This window comes from Hippichthys cyanospilos, chromosome 9 (genome assembly GCF_059441005.1).
Source record: "Hippichthys cyanospilos isolate Australia breed blue-spotted pipefish chromosome 9, RoL_Hcya_1.0, whole genome shotgun sequence".
Taxonomy (NCBI): Eukaryota; Metazoa; Chordata; class Actinopteri; order Syngnathiformes; family Syngnathidae; genus Hippichthys; species Hippichthys cyanospilos.
The window spans coordinates 1,688,684-1,712,085 of record NC_142377.1 but is presented as its reverse complement, the minus strand read 5'-3'; the positions used below and the strand labels follow the sequence as shown (position 1 = coordinate 1,712,085).

The 23,402-nt window shown below is 44.9% G+C and overlaps 1 protein-coding gene and 1 long non-coding RNA gene across 8 annotated transcripts in view; one reads left to right on the top strand and one right to left on the bottom strand.

The window, feature by feature from the left end:
- Nucleotides 1–23,402, bottom strand: part of LOC148417642 (receptor-type tyrosine-protein phosphatase gamma-like) — a 176,449-nt gene that overhangs the window by 17,421 nt on the left and 135,626 nt on the right. For 5 of the 6 annotated variants that reach the window (XM_088424153.1, XM_088424150.1, XM_088424152.1 and 2 more), the window contains one exon: nt 15,663–15,847. In XM_088424153.1, the coding sequence (XP_088280279.1) occupies nt 15,663–15,847 (185 nt within the window). The remainder of the gene's footprint in view (nt 1–15,662; nt 15,848–23,402) is intronic. The other variant, XM_088424155.1, reaches the window with a different exon arrangement.
- Nucleotides 4,897–22,934, top strand: LOC148417643 (uncharacterized). 2 transcript variants are annotated; one of them, XR_015866673.1, is made up of 4 exons: nt 4,897–5,229; nt 5,323–5,528; nt 5,605–6,100; nt 22,768–22,934. It is a non-coding gene; the product is annotated as an uncharacterized LOC148417643 (long non-coding RNA). The 2 variants fall into 2 exon arrangements; XR_015866672.1 differs by lacking the exon at nt 22,768–22,934 and having other exon boundaries at nt 5,605–6,634.

Here is a 23,402-nt window from a genome sequence, read left to right as displayed (position 1 = left end):
GCAGAGTACATAAAAATGTTAAGGATTTGCTATATTTTTTGCTGCCATTAGGTGGCGCTCGTACTATGATAAAAAATAGGCTCCTAGGTGTGTTTCACATTGACTCCCGTCCCATATATGAAGTTTTTCAAACATCAGATTATCTAGGTCCAATTACAGCAACTTTTACCGTTTTGGGGAGACATCAGACTTTGAGTTTGCATAGAGGCCACGCCCTTTAATGAAAAGTCATAAAAGTTGAGAACCTTAATGTTCCAATGTGTCATAGCTTTTCTGACCATTTTTTAGTTCATTTAGTCAAACAGGCATTTCACAGTACATAAAAGTATAAAAAATGAGATTTTTGTCCGCCACTGGGTGGCGCTGTAAATGATTTGAAAGTTTATCACATAGCTGTATTATTGCATTACTTTTAAAGGCCCAGGAGAGTTTCAGATGGTTTGAAGCTGTCATAGCTGAGTTATTAAGATTGTTGTCACTCTTGGCAAAGGAAGTATTAAACATAATTTGAAGCTCCGCCCGCATCTTTTATGTCAAGACATCTTCACGATATTTGGACTATGTGTGCCCCTCAGTTGGATAATGATTCATGCCAAAGTTGAAGGTAATGGGGTGAATCGTTCAAGAGAAAAAGGCACTAGTTTGAGACCAGCTAATGTCTAAGAATGGGACAAAACTGCACATTAAAAAAATTCATAACAATTTTTCTGTACATCCTAGCACATGTTTTCTATTGACTTTTTTGTAGGTCTTACAGTCCTTCATTTGCCTACAAAGTTTCATAGCTGTAGGTCAAACCAAACAGGATTGTTTGTAATCTTTCGACTAATGACATTTTTTGCAGCCACTAGGTGGCGCTAGCTTTAAACTGGAATATATTTTTGTCGATATGTTCAGGAGAATATTTTCATGCAATGTGTGAAATTGTGAGAAGATCAGATCATCTGGGTCAAATTACAGCAAATTTTACTGGACAGATAAAGCTTTGGAATGTAAATGGTCGTAGAGGCCACGCCCATTATCGAAACTTCGTAAAATTTGGTGGAGGTCAGCAGGGCTGTCTAGAGTCTTTTCAGACTTAATGTCAGCGATATGACTTCAAAGGGCTCAGGTAAACACATAAAAACGTTTAAAAAATGCTGTATTTTTGGCTGCCACTAGGTGGCACTCGCACTATAACAAAAAATACGTTGATAGGTGTATTCCGCATTGGAAACTCATTAAATATATGAAGTTTAGAAAAGATAAGACTATCTGGGACCAAACACAGCAACTTTGTTCGTTTTGGCGAGACATCAGACTGACATTTTTGTTTGCCACTAGATGGCCTTATAAGCAATTGAAGATTTGTTTAAACACTTGTGTTAAGGGCTTAAGTTTCCATGTGTCTGTGAAGTTTCTGATTTTTCCAAGCTTGTAAAGCTGAGTTATAAAGGTTTGTTTCACATGTGGCAAAGTAATCATCAAAGGCATAATATAAAGCCCCGCCCCCAACATATTTGTTGGCGGATCGTCACAAAAATTTGAACAATTGTGCCTCACAGTCAGATAAAACATCACAGCAAATTTGAAGGCGATCGGGTCAAGCGTTTGGGAGAAAAAAGGAGCAGTTCGGGACCTGCAAATGAGCAAAAACGGGCCAAAAGTGCACATTCAAAAATTCATAACTCTCTTTCTGTACATCTGAGCATATGGCTCGCGCTGACTTTTTTGTAGGGCTCGAGGTCCTACATAAGGCTACAAATTTTTGGAGCTCTAGGTCAAACGGGCCGGGAGTGAGAGGCTATTTTCCACTCATAAGGCCATTTTGGGGCCAATTACAGCCACTTTTTTCGTTTTGGCGAGTCATCTGACTTTGAGGTGGCGTGCAGACTACGCCCATTATCGAAATGTCGTAAAATTTTAAAACCTTAATATTCCATGTCTTAATGATATTCTGACCAATTTTCATTTGTTTTACTCAAACAGACTGAGCACAATACATGAAATTGTAAAAAATAACATTTTAATCAACCACTAGGCGGCGCTAGTAGGTATTTAAAAAAACTTTTTTTAAACGTGTTAAAGACATAAGTTTTCATGTGTCTGTGAAGTTTTAGATTTTTTTAAGCTTGTACATCAAAGTTATTAAGGTTTTTGTCCTTCTTGGCGAAGGAAAAATTGAACACATAATTTGAAGCCACGCCCCTATCATATATGTCAGCGGATCTGCACCAAATTTTGCCCACTTGTGCCCCTATGTGTGAATATGGACCACAGCAAATTTGAAGGTGATTGAGTAAAGCGTTTAGGAGAAACAAGGAGCAGTTTGGGACCTGCAAACGTGCAAAAATGGGCCAAAAATGCACATTCAAAAATTCATAACTCTTTTTCTGTACATCTGAGCACATGGCTCGCGCTGACTTTTTTGTAGGTCTCTAGGTCCTACATATGCCTAAAAATTTTCGTAGCTCTAGGTCAAACGGGCCGGGACCAGGTGCACTTTTTCAACCTTAGGTGGCGCTGCAGAGCCATTTTTTTTGCATTATCTTGGGAAACACAAAAATATCCAATTTTTCACCGGGCCCGACAAATGTGCAAATTTTGGTGACTTTTCGTGCATGTTTAGGCCCTCAAAAATGGAAAAGCGCTGCACAGTAAATAATAATAATAATAATAATAATAATAATAATAATAATAATAATAATAATAATCTGGAGAAAAACAAGAGGGCTCTCGCAGCGGTAGCTGCTCGGGCCCTAATAATAATAATAATCTGGAGAAAAACAAGAGGGCTCTCGCAGCGGTAGCTGCTCGGGCCCTAAATATGAGCTTACGTTGTCATTCACTACGTCACTTTAACGAGCCGAATAACGCACAGAGAACGTAAAATACGAAACGGATATGCAACGCGACCCGACAAATTAAAAGCATGCATTTCAAAATAAAATAACAAACGTCACGAACTCTAACGCTTGAAGAATTCTTAACATAATTATTAACTAATATTACTTATTTTATGAATGCATTACTGTATAATGTACTTTTTTGCTTTTTTTCAATTTTTTTTTCCATTTTTGTGCATTTTTTAAATTATTTTTTATTTTGAAATATTTTTCCTGGAAAAACCCGCGAAGTACGTAGACCGCGATATCTGAGACCGCGAAGTAGGAGGGATAACTGTATATGTGAATGTTTGTTTTTTTTCCATATGTTGTAATGAAGAAATGCTGAGACCTAATCTGGGAAGGGAGCAGTTCACGCCGTCTTCATTTAAGTCCACTTCTACCTAAACAGGTAAAAATAATTGTTGCTGTGGCCGACCTCGTTGGACCGGTAACATAAGCACCTCAAATAAAAATGCTATGTTGATTAAAAAAAAAATGCCCATCCATCCGTCCATTAGGGGGCCCATAGGTTGAGCAGGAAAGCGCAGACTCCCCTCTCCTTGGCCACTACATCCAGCTTGACCATGTGCATGTCCAGCCGCTCACAGGACAGCTGAGAGGCATAGTCTCTCAATTATGTCCTGGGTCATCCCCTGGGCCACCTTCCAGTGGGACACACCCGGAACATCTCAGATGTCCGAGCCACCTCAGCTGGATCCTCGTGGGGGAGCAACGTCTCTACTCTGACCGAGCTTCTCACTCTATCTCTAAGGAAGCGCATGGACATTCAGCGGAGGAACTCATTTCCTCCTCTTGTATCTTGGCTATCGTTCTTTCAGTAATGACCCAGAGTGCGTGACAATAGGTAAGGAGAGGAATGTCGATTGACCAGTAAATTGAGAGCTTTGCCTTTGGGCTGAGCTCCTTCTTAACCAGGACAGAAAGGTACAGGGGCCGTATCACAGCAGAAGCTGCACCAATTTCCCGGTCGATCTCTTGTTCCAGCTTACCCTCACTCATGAATAAGACCCCAAGATACTTGAACTCCTCCGCTTGGGGCTGGATCTCATCCCTTAGCCAGAGAGGGCCATCCACCCTTTTCCAACTAACGACCATGGTTCAGATTTGGAGGTGCTCCTCTTCATGCCAGCTGATTTACACTCAGCTGGATCGCAAGTGAGAGGTGAAGATCTTTGCCTGAAGATCTCAACAGCACCTTAACATCCGTAGATAGCAGAGTGCAATGCTAAGATCACCAAACCAGACCCTCTCAAAAGTAATGAACAAAATCGGTGACAAAGCTTTGGCGGAGCGCAACCATCAGTAAAAACAAATTTGACTTAATGGTGGAAATGTAGCCCAAACTCTGACAACTGTGGTATGGGACCAAACAGTGCTCATCAAAGAGTTCGGTACCCCGTATTCTGTAAGCAACCCCCACAGAACTCCCCAAGGGACACGGTCGAACCCCTTCTCCGCAAAACACATGTAGACTGGTTAAGCGAACTCACGTGCACCCTACAAATCCGGAGGCAAAGTCCCAGATGTCTATGCAATGGTTTAAAAGCATCTCAATCCGGATACCTTACAAAATCCAGAGCTTTAAGAAACTCTGGGCGGATCTAATCTACCCCCAGGGCCTTGCCACCAGTTTCTTGACCACCTCGGTGAGTTCAGCCCCAGAGATAGGCGAGCCCACTTTTAAGTTTGCAGATTCCGCTTCCTCAAAGGAAAATATTTTGAGGGATTGAGCAGGTATTTGAAGTATTCTGCCCATCGGGTCACAGCGTCCCGAGTTGAGGTCAGCAGTGCCCCATCTCCACACATTATGATGTGAGAAAGAGGCCTAAACTAATAGGTGTCCGTTGAAAACCACTGCTTTCACATAAGAACACCTCGGGTCATCTTACATTTGATAATGTTACATACATCATAATACATTTGTCACAGAGCGATCTGACACAACAAAGCGATCGGTCACAAAGCCACCCACCACCCAGTATAAAGCCCGGCCCTTTCCCTTCGCAATCTGCCAGATCGTCTCCATGCTCCAACAGAGCCTTCCAGCAATACTTCCGACCAGATTATCCATCCTGCCGAAATAAGCCCCCTGCTTGAGGTCCCATCCTGTCTGCCTCCTGTCTGACCCGTCCGCCTGCCAAGTTCCCTCTTCCCCGACTCAGAGAGCCAAGTCAAGTCAAGTCAAGTCGCCACTCCGCCGGCTTCATGCACCGCTCCCGAGCTCCAGGTTGGAATCCCAGAACGTTATGATGGCGAACCTGAAACGTGCGATGCCTTCCTAACAAACTGCTCCTTGCTGTTTGCCCTCCAACTGAGGACGTTCGCCTCGGAGCAAGCCAAGGTAGCGTTCGTGATTAATCACCTCACAGGGCGAGCCCGGCTGTGGGGCACAGCGGAGTGGAAGCAACAGACCCCCGCTTGTTTCTCCTTCCAGTCCCTCGCAGCAGAGATCCAGAAGGTCTTTGGGCTCAGTTATGCCGGCACCGAATTGGGTCAAGGTCTCCTTGAGTTACAACAAGGCGAAAGGTCGGTGGCTGATTACGCCCTAGATTTCCACACCAGAGCCAGCCAGAATCGCTGGAACACTCCAGCGCTCATGGACGCATTCCTGAATGGGCTTTCCAGTCGACTTAAAGATGAGTGAGTGTCCCACGAGCTTCCCGTAACTCTAGATGCTTTAATCAGCTTGGCTACCCGCTATGACATTCGTTTGCAGCACCGACAGCGCGAGCGAGAGAGGGAGGCACGGGAGCGAGGAGTGTGGCGTGGCAGACTCACCACCAGCCTATGACGTCGCCGTCGTCTCCGGGGGAAAGTGAGCCCATGCAGCTTGAGCGCGCCTCCCTGACGCCTGACGAACGACGACGACGCGCGGAAGGTCTGTGCCTGTATTGCGGAGGAAAGGGTCACTATGTGAACACATTCCCAGGGCCCAGCCGTAAGCAAGGGGATACGGTTGGGCCAAGCACTCTCTTCCTCTCCACAGCCAAAACGTCTCCATCAGGTCTGGTTGTTTTTGCCCGATTGCACGGATCTTCTGGAAGACCTGGTGGAGTCTGGGGCGGATGCCAACATTGTCAGCAGAAAATTGTCGAGTCCGCTTGGTCTAAAAGACATTCCCCTGCCAAAACCAATTCCAACCTATGCTCTGGATGGGCGTCCTCTCCGGCTAATCACACACCAAACGTGCTCTCTCTCCATGCACGTGGCAGGTAATGACCAGTAGCAAATCCAGTTCCATATCCTTGACCATCCAAACATTCCTCTGAACCTGGGCCATACCTGGCTCTGTCGTCACAATCCCCACATCGACTGGGAGAAGGCTGTCGTTCACAAAGTAAAAGTCAAAGTCAAGTTTATTGTCAATTTCTTCACATGTGCTTTACATACAAAGCAATCAAAATTGCGTTTCTCACTATCCTCTGCATTTTACATGTACAGTAACAAAGTGCAGGTGCACAAGACGAGACAATCCTAAAAACTAGATTCTTATCTATAGTAATAATGTAAAGTGCAGTATATTTGATCTACTTTGCCTAGTGTTGCTAAATTAATAACTAAAGCTAAAAACTAAATACGAAAAATCAGGTATGGCAAGATTACCCCAAGACAAGACATAAGTGGCAGCATATGAAAAGACAGTCCAACAGTAAGAGACAAAGCAAGACAACTCTGACTGTGATTGTCCCAGTTGTGTGCATTTGAGGTAGTTGTTATACTTCTAAGTGTAATCGCTAGTGCAATAGAAGTACAATTATAAATAAATATGGCAGCAGCAAGTCTGTGCAAATTGTGCAAGTGCATGAGCAAAGTTTGAGTTTCGGTGGGGGAAGGGGGGGCAGCTAGGTGTTTCTTCTGGCTGGGGCTGAATGTGGGAGAGAGGAGGGGAGAGAGAGAGAGAGTTCAGCAGTTTCACGGGTGGGAAGGGGGGAGAGTTCAGCAGTCTCACGGCCTGGTGGATGAAGCTGTTCCCGAGTCGGGTAGTGCGGGAGCGGAGGCTCCTGTACCTCTTTCCGGAGGGCAGGAGGCTGAACAGACTGTGTGCAGGGTGGCTTGTATCGGTGACAATCGTGACGGCTTTGCGGCTGAGGTGGGTGGTGTACAGGTCTTGCAGGGAGGGGAGCGGAGCACCAATAATCCTCTCAGCTGTCCTCACAATGCGTTGTAGAGCCTTCCTGTTGTAGTCAGTGCAGCTCCCGCCCCACACGGTGATGCAGCTGGTGAGGATGCTTTCGATGGTTCCTCTGTAGAATGCGGTAATGATGGGTGGCGCGGCACTTGCCCGATTCAGTTTGCGCAGGAAGTAGAGACGCCGCTGTGCTTTCTTGGCCAGAGATGCAGTTTGGTGGTCCAGGAGAGGTCATCGCTGATGTGCACCCCCTTGGAACTTGGTGCTGCTCACCCTCTCCACTGCAGCACCATCGATGGTCAGTGTAGGGTGTTGGGTGCGGCCTCTCTGGAAGCTGACGACCATCTCTTTGGTCTTGCTGATGTTTAGCAGGAGGTTGTTGTCTTTACACCATCTGGTCAGAAGCTCCATTTCTTTCCTGTAGTGGGTCTCGTCACCGTTGGAGATGAGGCCCACCAGTGTTGTGTCGTCAGCAAACTTCACGAGGTGGTTGAAGCTGTGGGTTGCTGTGCAGTCATGTGTCAGTAGGGTGAAGAGGAGGGGGCTGAGCACACAGCCTTGTGAGGCCCCCGTGCTCAGGGTGATCCTGCCTGAGATGTTGTCGCTCGCACCACCTGAGGCCTCTGGCTGAGGAAATCCAGCAGCCAGTTGCAGAGTGCTGAGGCCCAGTTTGTCCAGTTTGCAAGTGAGTTGTTGGGGTATTATGGTGTTGACCCTTGAGCTGAAGTCTATGAACAGCACTCTCACATATGAGTCTTTCTTGTCCAGGTGGGTGAGTACCGGGTGGGGGGCAGAGCAGATTGCGTTGTCTGTGGATCGCTTTGCCCTGTAGGTGAACTGATACGGGTCCAGGCTGGGGGGCAGGATGGATTTTATGTGTGACAGGACTAGTCGTTCAAAGCACTTCATAATGATGGGTGTCAGTGCCAGCGGATGATAGTCGTTGAAGCAGGATGGGGAGGATTTCTGTGGCACAGGTATGATGGTGGCAGCTTTGAAGCTTGATGGCACAATGGCTTGTCTCAGGGAGGTGTTAAAGATGTCTGTAAAAATATCTTTCAGCTCCTCTGCACAGTCTTTCAGCACCCTGCCAGGAATGTTGTCTGGACCTGCTGCTTTCCGGGTGTTGATGGCGGAGAGTGTCCTCCTCACGCTGGCAGCAGACGGGCACAGAGGCTGGTTGTGCGAAGGTGGTGGTGTTTTCTGTGGGCGGGTGGTGTTCTGTTCCTCAAAGCGTGCAAAGAAACTGTTTAGGTTGTTGAGCAGAGTGATGTAGCTCTCGCAGCTTTGTGGTGCAGGTTTGTAGTCTGTGATTGCCTGAATGCCTTGCCATAGGCTGTGTGCATTCTTGCTGTCCTTGGAGTGAGAAGTTATCTTGTTTGTGTATTCTTGTTTGGATTTCCTGATGCCATGGGACAGGTTGGCTCTCGCTGTTCTCAGGGCTGATTTCTCCCTAGTTTTGAAGGCCTGGTCCCTGGCCCTCAACTGGGGACCATCATGTCATCTTTCCTGCCTCCATCGAGCCTCCGCTCCTGCACCCTGCGCCACTCCACCTGCCTCAGCGGACATTGCTGGTGTTCCCTCCAAAGACCATGACCTCTGCGTCGCTCCACCTGCCTCAGTGGACATCTCTGGTGTTCCCTCTGAATATCATGACCTCAGTCAAGACTTCAGCAAGGCCCAAGCAATGTCCCTGCCTCCTCACCGGCCATACAAGTGCGCAATCGACCTGCTACCTGGAGCGACGCCTCCTAGGGGCCGCCTTTACTCCTTGTCTGGACCAGAGCGGCATTCGGCCTTCGTCCTCTCCTGCGGGCGCTGGATTCTTTTTTGTGAGCAATAAGATTTACAAGCTGCGCCCGTGTATTGATTATTAGGGGTTGAATAACATTACCATCAAACATCCATACTCTCTTCCCCTCATGACCTCTGGCTTTGAGCTACTCTATGGGGCCTCGTATTTCACCAAGCTGGCTCTTCGCAACACCTACCATTTGATTCGCATCAGAGAGGAGGATGAGTGGAAGACAGCATCTAACACTCCCCTGGGGCATTACAACTATCTGGTAATGCCTTTTGGACTTACGAATGCCCCCGCAGTGTTCCAAGCCCTCATCAGTGATGTTCTGCGAGACAGGTTGGAAGCGATATGTTATCATATATTTGGGTGACATCTTGATATTTTCTCGAACGCTTGAGGAGCACGTGCAGCATGTTCGCTCTGTCTTACAACGTCTGCTGGAAAACTGCATATACGGTAAAGCTGAAAAATGTGAATTCCATTCCGCCTCTATTTCCTTTCTGGGGTACATAATTTCCCAGAACCACATTGGCATGGATCCAGCTAAGGTCTCAGTAGTCACCTCATGGCCAGTACCAGACACCAGATAACAGCTTCAACGTTTCCTTGGCTTTGCAAATTTCTACAGGAGGTTCATCAGGAACTTTAGCACCTTAGCTTGGCCTCTCACATCTCTAACCAGTGTCAAAACAAAGTTCCAATGGTCTGTCACAGAGCGATCTGACACAACAAAGCGATCTGTCACAAAGCCACCCACCATCCAACCCAGTATAAAGCTTAAAAAACCTTGAATTTGCTTAGTACCTCATTTTTATGTTTCATGAACTATACTTTGAAGTATCTTGTGTAGTCATCAATGATAGCCACAAAATATTTTGATCCACTTATAGATTCGGTCTGCATGGGACCACAGACATCAATTTGAATCAGCTGCATCTTGCGTTTAGAACAGATCGACCTGTGTGTTTTTTTTTTGTTTTGTTTTTTTTTAGCCAACTTACCTTCCACACATCCTTCGCAGAAGAATCTTTGGGAGTGCAAGTGTGCAATAGTGCCAGTGCCTAAAAACAACCGACCTAGAGAACTTATTGACCTACTCCCTGTTGCACTTACTTCCACAGTAACAAAGTGCTTTGAGAAAAAAAACACCTCCTCTCTGAAGTATACCACTCATTAGACCCCAACCAGTTTGCATTTCGTGACAAGAGGGGAGTGGAAGACGCACCCTTTACCCTGACTAATAATGTGTTTGAACATCTTGAACATCCAAAGAGTCTGGTCAAGATCGTTTTTATTGATTTTAGCAGTGCTTTTCATACAATCCAACCACATTTGATGGCAAGGAAGTTACTTCACTTAGGTGTAAACCCCAGACTGATATTGTGGATTAATGACATTTTAACTGAGTGCAGCCAGCAAGTACGTTTTAACTCTCAGATCTCCGCACTGGAAGGTATTAACACTGGAGCACTGCAAGGTTGTGTTCTTCCCCAATTTTATACACGCTGTATACAAACGACTGCCAGGCCACCTCCTCAGCCCACACCTTTCTTGAATACGCCAATGACATAGCATTGGTGGGCTTCCTTCACTCCAATTCTACATCTATTGAAGGTTTTGAAGGTGAGGTTCATGGTTTTATCAGTTGATGCACAGATAACTTTTTACAGGTCAATGTCAAAAAGACAAAGGAAATGGTCATTGATTTTAGCAAGAAAAGAATGCCAATCCCCTCATCCAGGATCAACGGTGAACAGATAGAGCAGGTTTCATCTGATAAGTATATTGTAATAGAGATTGTTGACAGATTGTGTTTCAATTAATGTGCAAAGAACAAATGTAAGCTGCAACAGAGGATTTTGTTTCTTAGGAAGGTCAAGAATTTTAGACTAGACTGCAGTATTTTACAATACTTTATCGATCACTTTTACAGAGCATTCTATCCTTTGGTTTTAAGAAAATATGCATGCACAGTCCCCCAAGCAATTGCAGCGCATTATAAAGACAGACAGTCGTGTTATTGGAGTGGACCAAATATCTGCAGTCAAGCTATACAATGAGTTAATTTTAATAAAGATGAACCATATTTTAATTGACCCAATACAATAAACCCAATAGATTCCTACATAGGCATATCAGGACAGCTAGGTATTACAAGTCATTTGTACCTACAGCAATAGGATTTTATAATATCAAACCAAAAGCAACTGCTGCATTTTAGTCGCATTTCTGTTATGTTATATATATTCAATTTGATGTATAGTCTGTCTGTCTATGTGCCTATATGTCTTGAGGAGCTATGCAATTCGGGTTACTTGAGTTTCCCCCCCGGGGGATAATAATACAGTTTACCTTGAGTTTGATAGCTTGTTGTCAGGTATAGCTGAGGTATGCTTACATTCAATACTAACATGGAGAATGCTTTTATTCTCTGTTGAGTGAATTCAGCCTGTGCTGCCGCATTTGTGTTTACAGCTAACCTCTCCTTTACCATGCTCCATAGCCCTTTTAGCCTTTAGCAAGTGTTCCATCAGAACTTTCCATGTTGCCCAGTTCTCTGGTCCACTCAGCCAGTCAATAAACAGAGTATCATCCATTGTGAAATCATACAATACTGTTTATCTTCACACAAAGTCCATGCACAACAGGTTTTTCTTGATGATCTGAGCAATTAACCTGTCATTTGGCAGAGTTTCATTCACCAGCATGCACACACTGCCATCAAAAATAAAAATAACATGATAGGAACAGGAAGCTAATCGTTTAAGGCAGAGCGCAGAGATAGAATAAAACACTGACATCTATTGGACAAACTATTGAAAACTACTACATTACAACAAACCCAAGACAAGAATTAGAAGTGACGAATGGGGGAAAAAAACAAGCGGGGCAAAAATCGGAACCTTTATAATGCGCAACTTTGTCAAGGACAGCATAATTCCTTGTTTATTTGTTTTTTTTGTCACATCCCAACTTTGGTGTTCGATGAGCACCGAAGAGCACAAGGAGATCCATCGTGACTGAAGGTGAAAGCAGTCTGTTTATTTGCCTTTAGCTACAGGCATGACACACAGTACATTGCGTGAAATGTACACCACATGGTGGTAACAGTGACTATAGCCTCCTATGGCATGAAGGATGAAACACATGCACATTTGGCAACAGTTGGCATTACTGCAGTTTGTGCTTGGTGATTTTTCTGAGTCGATCTGCCTAAATAATAGGCTGAAACTGCAGGGGGCAACAACAGTTCATTGTTGGGTTGGTGTGTAGAGGGTCTTCATGATAGGGTGAGAAACTCAGTCGCCATGGAGGGGCTTCGAGTCAAGCCACTACTCCTCCACATTGAGAGGAGCCAAATAAGTTTGCTCCAGTATCGATCTAAGATGTCTCTATGGTGAAGTGTTCAGGGCATATACCACTGGCAAGAGGCCCTGGGGACGACCCAGCACACACTAGAGAGACTATGTCTCTTGGATGACCTGTGAACACTTGGGGATCCTCCAGGCGGAGTTGGATAAAGTGGCTGGGGAGACGGAAGTCTGGGCTTTCCTTGAGGAAGCTATTTCCCCCACAACCCAAACGTGGATAAATCAATAGATCGGAGTCTCAAACTAAATTTACCTGGGGGCCACTGGAGGCAGAGTATGGGTGAGGCTGGGCCGCATCAGGATTTCCACAAGAAAAGCACTGATAAAACATTCCAATGTTCACAAATATATTTATTTTTAACACAAAATAATGAATTAAATAAATGAATCAAAATATGAATGTCTGATTTAACAGTTCTTTAACTTTATGAACATGGATGAAACTTTAAACATGAACTGTTCTGAAAATGGCTTCTCTTCATGCACTACTGAGGGTCTCCACTGCTTCCTCCCTCTTGCTGCAAGAGACAGCACATCTCTAACATAGCTTCACCACATTTGGCTTGAGGGAGGAAGCAGTGGAGACCCTCAGTAGTGCATGAAGATGCTCATCCATAAGTCTGGACCTGTACTTGGACTTATTGAAGTTCAATATGGAGAAGAGGTTCTCACACAAGTATGTGCTCACAAAAAGGTCCATAATCCGCTTGAACATTTTGGAAAGTTAAGGGAAGCTGGGGGTCAACTCTCTCAAAAATTGCCCAAACTTGTCTGCTTCTCCACTCACCTCCCTGAACTTGGCTTTGAATGCAGAGTTGCACTGCAGGTCAATGAGCTTCATTTGAAGCACAGGAAGGGCATCTTGCACATCAAAGAAGGGGTCCAAAAAATGTGAAATGTGGCTCTGTGTGTCTTGAAGTCTGCAAACCTGTGATCAAATTTCTCCTGTAGTTTCAAAATGGCTTCAACATACTTCTCACCACTCAATGGTATCCCTGCATCCACGAGTGCCTTGCATGCTGGGAAATGGCAAAGGTTGTCTGAGTGCTGGGCTTTCCACAACACAAGTTTTGTGCAGAATGCTCTCACTTGGTCATAGGCAGCACTGACAAGTTGCCCCTGACCTCGTAGCTTCTTGTTCAGAACATTAAGCCAACATACCTCAGTGAAGTCGAGCACATCCCCATATTCTGACTCCATTTCCTCAAAAAAAAAAAAAAAAAAATCACAGAACCTTCTGTGCTTTAAGCCCCTGGATCTGAATTGGTTGATGCATTTCACAACGACAGACATCACATTGTCAAACTTCAGGCATCTGCTGCAAAGGGCCTGCTGATGGATAATGCAGCAAAGAGCTATGGCCTGCTCCACACCCTCCTCTTCCAGTTTTTTTTTTTTTTGAACAAGTGCAACCAGTCCATTCTTCCTCCCTATCATTGATGGGGCTCCATCAGTTGTTATTCCAACAAAGCTCTTCCATGGTAAACCAGCCATCTCAATGGCATCACACACCTGGTGAAATATTTCCTTACCAAATATTTCCAGACCTTAGCAATAGTCTGGTCATGCATTAGAAATGTTCTGGCCATGCATTGAAATTACTGTGAGCAATTCCTCCATCACTTCAAAATTGTAATCAACACCACGGACATATATTGCGAGCTGAGCAGTGTCTGTGTGATGTCTGTGGTCTCATCAAGGCATACTGAATATACACTGAAACATTTTGCTTTCTCGCACAGTTGATCATAAATGTCACTTGACACGTCAGAAATGCGCTCTGCCACGGTGTTGGCAAAAAGGTTGATGTTGTTAAACTGACCTCTCTTTTCTGGACAGACAATATGTACAGCCTGTAATATGCACTTTTTGACAAACTTACCTTCAGTGAATGGCTTTCCTGCTTTAGCAATCATCTCGCTAACGACTTAGCTAGCTCCGACTGCTGCATTATTTTCTTTTGGTTGCTTTCTTAAAGAAATCTTGTTGCCTCAGTAGGCATGTTTTAAGACTAGCAACCTGGTTGGCTCTCTCATCTCCCTGCAATTTTTCGTACTCCTCAGCATGTCTAATTGTAGAATGACGTTTAAAGGAAATACGTTTTTCATGTTTTTTAAATCCAATGTATCAATAAAATAGTGTGTTCATGGAACTGTGTTATTCTGATAAAGACTGAAATGACCTAATGTCAGTATGAAGCAGTTATAGTCTTGGCCCAGGAGAAATCAAGACAAGTCATCACCTTCAAAAGGAACAAATGTCATCCCCCGACACAACATTCCACCAGGAACAAAAGGCCAGTTGTGGCCATCAAGAGAAGATATCAGTCATGGTGCTCAGACTTCCTCCCTCTTCCAAAGAACAAAGACTTGTGAAGACACCATCCCCACACTCACACACACGTGCACGCACACACACACACACACACACACACACACACACCTACCTGCATTCCACAGTGGGACTACATGCCCCAAAGGGTATAAGAACTGAATGTGGAAGGTAAAATGTTGCCATTTTCTGCTTCGACCTGTGGCAGGACTGGCCCAAGGCTTTGTGTACTTTCCCACTCTGTCTGGATTAAATAAATTGTTTCACTATGTTGTGGTAAGGGCGATCCTTCAACAAAAACAAACATGTATTCATTGTGCACCGCAACTTTTTCAGTGCAAATAAGACACGTTGGGGTGCCCCTGTGCTCAACAAAGAAATATTGCACTCCCCACTTTTCCTGAAATTGTCTGTGCTCAACACCAACCTTTCTCTTCACTGCAACCTTTGACAGCGACATCTTTGGGGCTGTGTAATGTGTGATCTCACTAGGAGTCCATCTTGGGTTTAACTTTGACTTTGACTTGTGCGGGGCTGTAGCGCATGCACACTTTCGCTTTCTGATCGTTATCAGAGAAAGGCGTATATATGGCAGAGAGATCTGGGTTGCATTGTAGTGAAATATAAACACACTTTTCCAATATAAAAAAGTTAAATCGTGTATAAATACGGCATAGCTGAGTGTGGGGAAGAGCACTCAGCTGGTCACCTAATCCCTTATATATCTAAGTCTGCCATAGAGTTCCATTGGTGCAGTGGGTAAATTTTTTACTTGTGGTGCGGAAGGACACTGGTTCAAGTCCCGGCAAATCACGTTTTTTTACGCTCTAACCCTAACCCTAACATGCAAAATAAATTTCAACGTTAAAACAGGCAGAATGCGTCAGAAATTTCAACGTTAAACTGGGCAGGGCAAAATAGGGTCAATACCTCACCTTGATTGGTTTGTTCAGTTCCGCACACAACAAGAATTATTCATATCAATCATATCAATCGCACTAATATTAATCTTTCATATTAAGACGGGGGCCGCAAATTCTCGTCACGGGGGCCGCAGCTGGCCCGCGGGCCGCAAGTTTGAAACCACTGCAATAGGGATGGATAAAGGGATGGATAATACTCACATGTACATGCAGTCTTACCAGTTTGTGTTTTGCATCAGTGAGGTGTGTCTCTTCATAGCTGTCATCATGAGCTGTCCAACTGTAGGATACCAGAAAGTGGACGATAGGTGGGTGGTAGATGACCTCTGGACGAGCCCAGCGAACCAATAGGGAGCTTACATTGACATGTTGCACCTTCATTTTTACAGGAGCACTGCTGCATACTAGAGGGAGGTGGCGGGAGAAAAGGACATAGTTGAGACTAAACATACAAATGAAAGCTAATTAGAAGACATTGTGACCAAAAAGAGAGCATGAATACAAAGTTAAGTCTGAGGTTCAAATCCCCCAAACAATTAAATGGGATAAATATTCTGTAATTAAGAGACTGAATTTATTCTGCTTATCTTTTTAAATTAGAGGAGGCTTAGTCATAGTGTGAATGTCATGTAAGCTTTACTTGTTCTAATTAGTATTATTACTGCTGTGTAACCACATTAGTCATCAAACACAAAAATTTGCAATAACTTTATCCAACATTTTTCCATGTGAAGTCTTGACTTGAGTGGTACGCTTTCCAGGGTAAAATTACTACAGCCTGTTTCACACAGAAACAGCATTGATATTATGGGTACATAAACATCACATTCCAAAAACATGCGTGGTAGATGTAGTGGACACTCCAAATTGCCCTTAGGTGTGATTGTGAGTGTGAAGATGTGAAGGGAATCATATATTAGGTTGGTATCATCATGTGCTTATTTCATTGTTACCCATTTATGCAATCCTAGATCATCTTGACCCTGTCCTTAGATAGAGCTGTTGATGCACGAAAGTGTGAGCCGGGACCTTGGCCCAGCTGCCGGTGGCGCCCGGCTGGCTCTCTTGTGTCTTGTAATCTGCTATGCTTTTGCTCAATAAAAGCCAGGGGGGGGATGGCTGGGCAGTGAAAACTAGCGTTGGAAGACCCAAGAGTTACATTTGCCCAAGCTTTTTTCCCTATGCCTGGCATAGAAAAGTCAATCTTGGCTGGTCTGAGTTACTCTTTTTGCTGTTTAAACAGCTAGGCTTGTCTTAGTCTTCTTTTCTGAGATTTCTCTGACAGAAGAGTTGTTTGTCTGCATGAACGTTCTGATTGGCAGGCTACCAGTCCAGTGTGTCCCCCACCTGTTGCCCCAAGATGGCTGGGATAGGCACCAACAATCCAGCGACCCTGGTGATAGTAAGCGGCTATAGAAAATGAATGGATGGATGGTTCTAATAGTTTTCTCCTCGTCTTTCATAAACCTAAGCATGTCTTCACATGCTTAGGTTTATGTCTTCCTATTCTGAAGATGTTTGTCTATTGAAGCAGCTTGGACTGGCTGTCAGGTCTGCGTATTTTTCTCGTGAGGGTGTGAATGAGATCATTTATGTTACATAGTCAATTTACAGTGACATATTATATACATTAAAATGTATATAATGAAATACAAATTATTAGTTTATGAGACCCTGACTGCATGCCACCCGTGCTCCCGCTCATTAAGGTTCCAGAAGACGTTGAAGTATCCACACTGCACACATACCCTTCTCCCCTTAGTCTGCCTAAAGTACTTATACCAAATGTGTTCCACTGCCATGCTCAAGGGCATAACTAAAGCATTGAGTGGAACATACCAGAAGTTCCTACAGAATGAGGCGCTGTCCCTTTTTTCTTATTTTTAGTACAAGAACTATTCATCTACTCTATAGTGATGCACTTCTCTGACTTGACCATATGGAAGAGAGTGGATGATGGAAGGAATAAAACATGTCTAAATTGTTTACAGCACAGATGCTCAGATGCATGCAAACACTCACAAACATTGAGGAATACACAAACACATTTGCACTGTATTCACACATATACACGTGCAACACACAAAGACCCACTAACACATGCACTGCTTAATGTGCCGTGTTGTTACAGTGGTAATGACGCAGGAACAAGAAGGGGATTGGTGTGCCTTCCACTGCCTTATGCCAGGGGAGTTACCAAGCTCAATGGTGAATGACAAAGGGCTATCTGAAACAACATACATAAATGCATGTATACACTCTCTAAGATCTCAATAGATTACACTTTGCAACTAAATAGTCTCAAGTAATTAACTTTATGAACTGTCAGCAGTTTAAGTAAGAAAAAAAAAAAACAAGCAAACCATTATGTAAAATTAATAGATTACCAAGTTGAAAAAGAAATAGACACTGTAATGTTTACAGTAGAATGAGTGGATGGAGAATATAACGAGGTCCTAATTTAACATAACATAATTAATTAATATAATTAATGATTAATTTAACATAATTTAACTTATTACCAGGCTGGACACAATTGCAATTTGTGAGTCAAAATTCATACAGTATTTTTAATCAATCAATCAAATTTTATTTGTATAGCCCTGAATCACCAAGGTCTCAAAAGGCTTCACAGATGAAAAGAGGTCATGCCGAGACTTCTTTCGAAAAAAGAAGTCATACAGAGATATCTTTTCGGTGCAAGGTACACAACAGCATCCCCTGTTAAAGCTCCCAGAAGGGTAAGGAATAACTCAAAAACCCCAATTTGGGAAAAATCAGAAACCTTAAGAAGTGACCACAGGTGGGAGGAGACCCCTTCCAGGCCCACAGGTTGAAGTGGATGCTGCATGTACCAATTACAGACAAATAGATACACATTAGGGACGAATACAGGTACAAAATATAAATTACAGAAAACATATTGTGCTATATAGTGCAATGATGACTTGACAGCTGGCAAAGCCATTGGGCAGGAACCTTCCCACAGTCCAACCAAGTGGACCGCAGACGGTCGATCTCTTAACCCGTGATGGTTGATCAGCGCAGGGCCAAATGGGGCGGTCAAGTCAACCTTCCTCATCTAGCTAGCCCCCTCTCCAAGAGAAGGGGGCAGGAAAAAAAAAAAAACGAAGAAACTTGCATACAGGCCCAATTAACTAAACGCTTTTGAGTATAAATGTGTTTTTAGTTGGGATTTAAAGATTTCTACTGAGGTGGCTGCGCAAACTTCCATTTGTAGGGCATTCCATAGTACTGGCACACAAATGGAATATGCCCTTGAATCCGCGGACTTCTTTTTAGCCCGAGGGATCGATAACAAACTTTTTGTGACCGAAGTTGTCGGGACGGAACATATGGTGATGCTAAGTTGACGAGATAGGAAGGAGCTAAACCGTATAAAATTTTATAAGTAATTAACAACACCTTAAAATCACATCTCATGTGTATTGGAAGCCAATGCAGGTCAGCTAGAATCAGAGTAGTATGATCGAACTTTCTCGTCCTTGTCAATAGTCTCGCTGCTGCATTTTGTATAGACTGCAGGCTTTTGACGCAGGACATGGGAAGCCCAGAAAACAGAACATTACAATAGTCTAGGCGCAACGTAACAAATGCATGAATTAATGTTACAGCATCACTAGGAGAAAGAATAGGGCGAATTTTAGCTGTAGTGCAAAGGTGAAAAAATGCCGTTCTTGTCGTGTTATTAATATGTTTCCGAAAAGAGAGAGTTGAGTCAAATATCACGCTGAGGTTTTTTGCAAAACTACTTCGGGAAATAGTACAGTTATCCAGGTTCAATGTGGTATTCTTAATCATGTTGCAGGGCCAATAATTTACATCTCTGTTTTACTAGATTTAAGAAGCAGAAAATTGGAAGACATCCATTGTTTAATCTTGGCAAGGCAGGCCTCCCAATTTACTGCACTTGCAAGGATCCGTTATTTCTAAAGGCATGTACAGCAGGGTATTATCAGCATAGCAATGAAAACTAATAGCATGTTTACGTATATCACCAAGAGGAATCATGGAGATGTTGAACAAGAAATATTTTGTACATCATACAAATGTACTGAAAAGCAACAATGTTACAAACAGTTGGTAATGAGGCACAACATCTATACAGTATGTCACCTACACGCAACTCCAACTCCTGGCGCCTCTGTGCACATGCTAGCACCTCAACAGGAATCCAGTCAAGGAGATTACAAAGCAGAAAGAGAAATGTTTTGAGGTAATGAGAAGTCCTCCCTTGACTGAGCAATTTCATGGGGACATCTGCTTAAGACAACATTACATCACTAGCGTGTGCCACAGATCTGGATGGCCGAATTATTTTTGTCACCACAAATGTCCGCTTTATGCTGCATTCTTGAATTGTGAATAAATTAAAGTCAAATACAATCGTCTAGCAAGACCCCATATGATGAAAAAATAAATGTTTCTATGTTCCCCTCGCCTGGACGCGGGTCACCTGGGCCCCCCTCTGGAGCCAGGCCTGAAGGTGGGGCTCGTTGGCGATCGCCTGGTGACCGGGCCTGCACCCATGGGGCCCGGCCGGGCTCAGCCGGAAGAGATGACGTGGGTCCCCCCTCACATGGGCTCACCATCTGTAGGAGGATCCATAGGGGTCGGTTGCAAAGTGAGCTGAGCGGCGGCCAAAAGCAAGGACCTTGGCGCACCGATCCCTGGCTACAGAAGTTAGCCCTTGGGACATGGAATGGCACCTCTCTGGCGGGGAAGGAGCTTGAGTTGGTGTGCGAGGCTGAGGGGTTCCGACTATACACAGTCGGACTCACTTCCACACATAGCTAGGGGTCTGGTACCAGTCCTCTTGGACTCTCTTCCACTCTGAAGTTGCCCGCGGTAAGAGGCGCAGAGCTGGTGTGAGCATTCGTGTTGCCCCACAGCTCAGCGCCTGTACATTGGGGTTTACACCAGTGGACAAGAGGGTAGCCTCCCTCCACCTTCGGGTGGGGGGACGGGTCCTGACTGTTGTTTGTGCCTATGCACCAAACAGCAGTTCAGAGTACCCACCCTTTCTGGAGTCCTTGGAGGGTGTGCTGGAGAGCGGAGAACACCATGTTTAAACATAGGGGTCTTCATATGTGCACTTGGCACCAGAACACACTAGGCCGCATTTCGATGATCGAGTTTGTGGTTGTATCATCGGATTTGCGGCCGCATGTTTTGGACACTCGAGTGAAGAGAGGGGCAGAGCTGTCAACTGATCACCACCTGGTGGTGTGTTGGCTCCGGGTGGAAACATGTTTCACGCCTCCATTGTCAAGGGCGGGTGATCTGAGTTGTGGCCGTAAGGTGGTCAGTGCCCGTGGTGGCGTCAATCCCCGAACCCGCTGGTGGACCCCAGCGGTAAGGAATGGCGTCAAGCTGAAGAAGGAGTCATATCGGGCCTTTTGGTCTGTTGGACTCCAGAGGCAGCTGACAGATACCGGCTGGCCAAGCGGAGTGTGGCTTTGGCGGTCACCAAGGCAAAAACTCGAGTGTGGGAGGAATTGGGTGAGGCCATGGAAAGCGGCTTCTGGGCGGCTTCGAAGATATTCTGGTCCATCATCTGGTGTCTTAGAAGGGGGAAGCAGTGCACTATTGACACCGTGTACAGTAGAGCTGGGGCACTACTGACCTCAACTCGGGACGTTGTGAACCGGTGGGCAGAATACTTCGAAGACCTCCTCAATCCCTCCGACACGTCTTTCTCTGAGGACGCAGAGTCTTCGAGCACCAAGGTGCGCTTTCCCATCTCTGGAGCTGAAGTCACTGAGGTGGTCATAAAACTCTTTAGTGGCAAGCCCCCGAGGGTGGATGAGATCCGCCCGGAGTTCCTGAAGGCTCTGGATGCTGTAGGGCTGTCCGCAAGGTGTCCGGGCTCTCCCTTAGAGATAGGGTGAAAAGCTCGGTCATCCGAGAGGGCCTCAGTGTTGAGCCGCTGCTCCTCCGCGTTGAGAGGACCCAGCTGAGGTGGTTCGGGCATCTGGTTAGGAAGCCCGCCGGACGCCTCCCCGGTGAGGTGTTTTGGGCATGTCCCACTGGAAGGAGGGCCCGGGGACGAGGCAGGACACGCTGGAGGGACTATGTTTCGCCTGGCCTGGGAGCGCCTAGGGATCCTTCCGGAAGAGATGGATGAAGTGGCCGAGAGAGGGAGGTCTGGGCTTCCTTGCTCAGGCTGCTGCCCCTGCGACTCGACCCCGGAAGACAGCGGTAGAAGATTGATGGATGAATGGATGGATACTTCATGTTATTGTTATTATTTATTGAACTATTTACTTTGGCTTCTGGACAAGAAAATACAACCCACCCTGATTTATGTACTATTTAATACTCTACACTACACACAGGGTGGATATAATGACATGACATGACATGACATCGTGGCACGGCGTGACGTGACGTGACATGATGTGACGTGACATGGGGTGGCGCAGTGTTGCAGTGAATAGCACGTCCGCCTCAAGTGAAAGGGACCGGAATTCAAATCCACCTTGCTCTGGCTTTCCTGTGTGGAGTTTGTGGGTTCACCCACACTCCAAAAACATGCATGGCAGATGTATTGGACGTACTAAATTGTCCTTAGGTGTGATTGGGTGTGTGAATGGTTGTTTGTCTCTTTGTGCCCTGCAATTGGCTGGCAACTAGCTTAGGGTGTTCCCCGCCTACTGTTCGAAGCCAGCTGGCATAGGCACCAGCAAGCCTGCGACCCTTGTGAAGATAAGCTGCTTTCGAAAATTGATGGATGGATGATATGATACTATATGAAATTCAAAAGTGTGTCCCCTATTTGGTTGTCAGATCTGCTTCCCCTTACTCCAGCTGAAAAATCTGCCAGTTCCCTCAGTCACCCATCTGCCACGTCCTGTTTTTCCAGCCAAGAAACCTATCACTAAATACACCTGTCTGATTCTGCGTGCTCTTGGATTACATCTCAGATTGTGATAATTTTTGGTATTTGTAGCAATCATTTTGAGTAGTTATTATACATTTGCCATGATAGTACATATTTGCAGCATAAATGAGTGTTTTCAGCTTGGGTGTGGCTACAAGAGGACGACTCGACTGCAGAGTGTGAACAGTTGATAAGGAGACATCGACGGCAGAGCTCCTGGGAGGTGATGTCAGGACCTCTGAGCTCACACCCACTACCAGAGAATGTGAAGATTGATAAAGGATTCTTGCTAATATTAACACATAAACAAGTATACTGTCTGCCAATTTTACATGTAATCAGATGCCTTTGTATCATATAAAATGGGGGGTGTTAGAAGTAGCGTTGGAAGGACCATTTTATTTGGTCCTTTGAGCCCAGGATCCCAACATACTGGAGGTGTCCAGGGGCAGAGCTGACGCAGGGGCAGAGCTGACGACCAGGAAAGACCGTGGCCACGGCGGGAACCGCCTTTTCGGGACCGAACCTGACCCTCAACTCTGTTTCTGGGGACCAAAGGTTGAAAGGAAGCCAGGGGATAAGAGGCAACTCGGGTGAGTCACTTTTAATTTGTTGGGGAAATGAGTGACTGTTACTAACAAAATATATAACTATATAGTATAAGAATAGTATTACAGTAATAAAGGGCGACAGTGTCTTGTACGTACTTAAACTCTGTGAAAAGACAGAGTGAGTCTATAAAACTGTGCAGACAGAGTGAGTCTTTAAAACTGTGAAGTGCAACAGTAAGAATACTAGTCAATGTTACGTAAACAGACAGAGAGAGTCTATGAAACTGGAAAGGGGCGACGGTGTCCTACGCGCGTTTAAACTCTGTGAGAAAAATGAAAAAAAAAATGTGGATGTAAAATTGTGCATGGAGTTTCGCTACCTCATTTGAACAGGAAATTTAACTGACAACTGTCTGGGAAGCAGAGGCAAGAATTCCCCGCCACTTGTGGTAAAAGTGGGAATTACCCGGGACAGAGTGTAATTGTCAGCCTGTTCAGGGATCG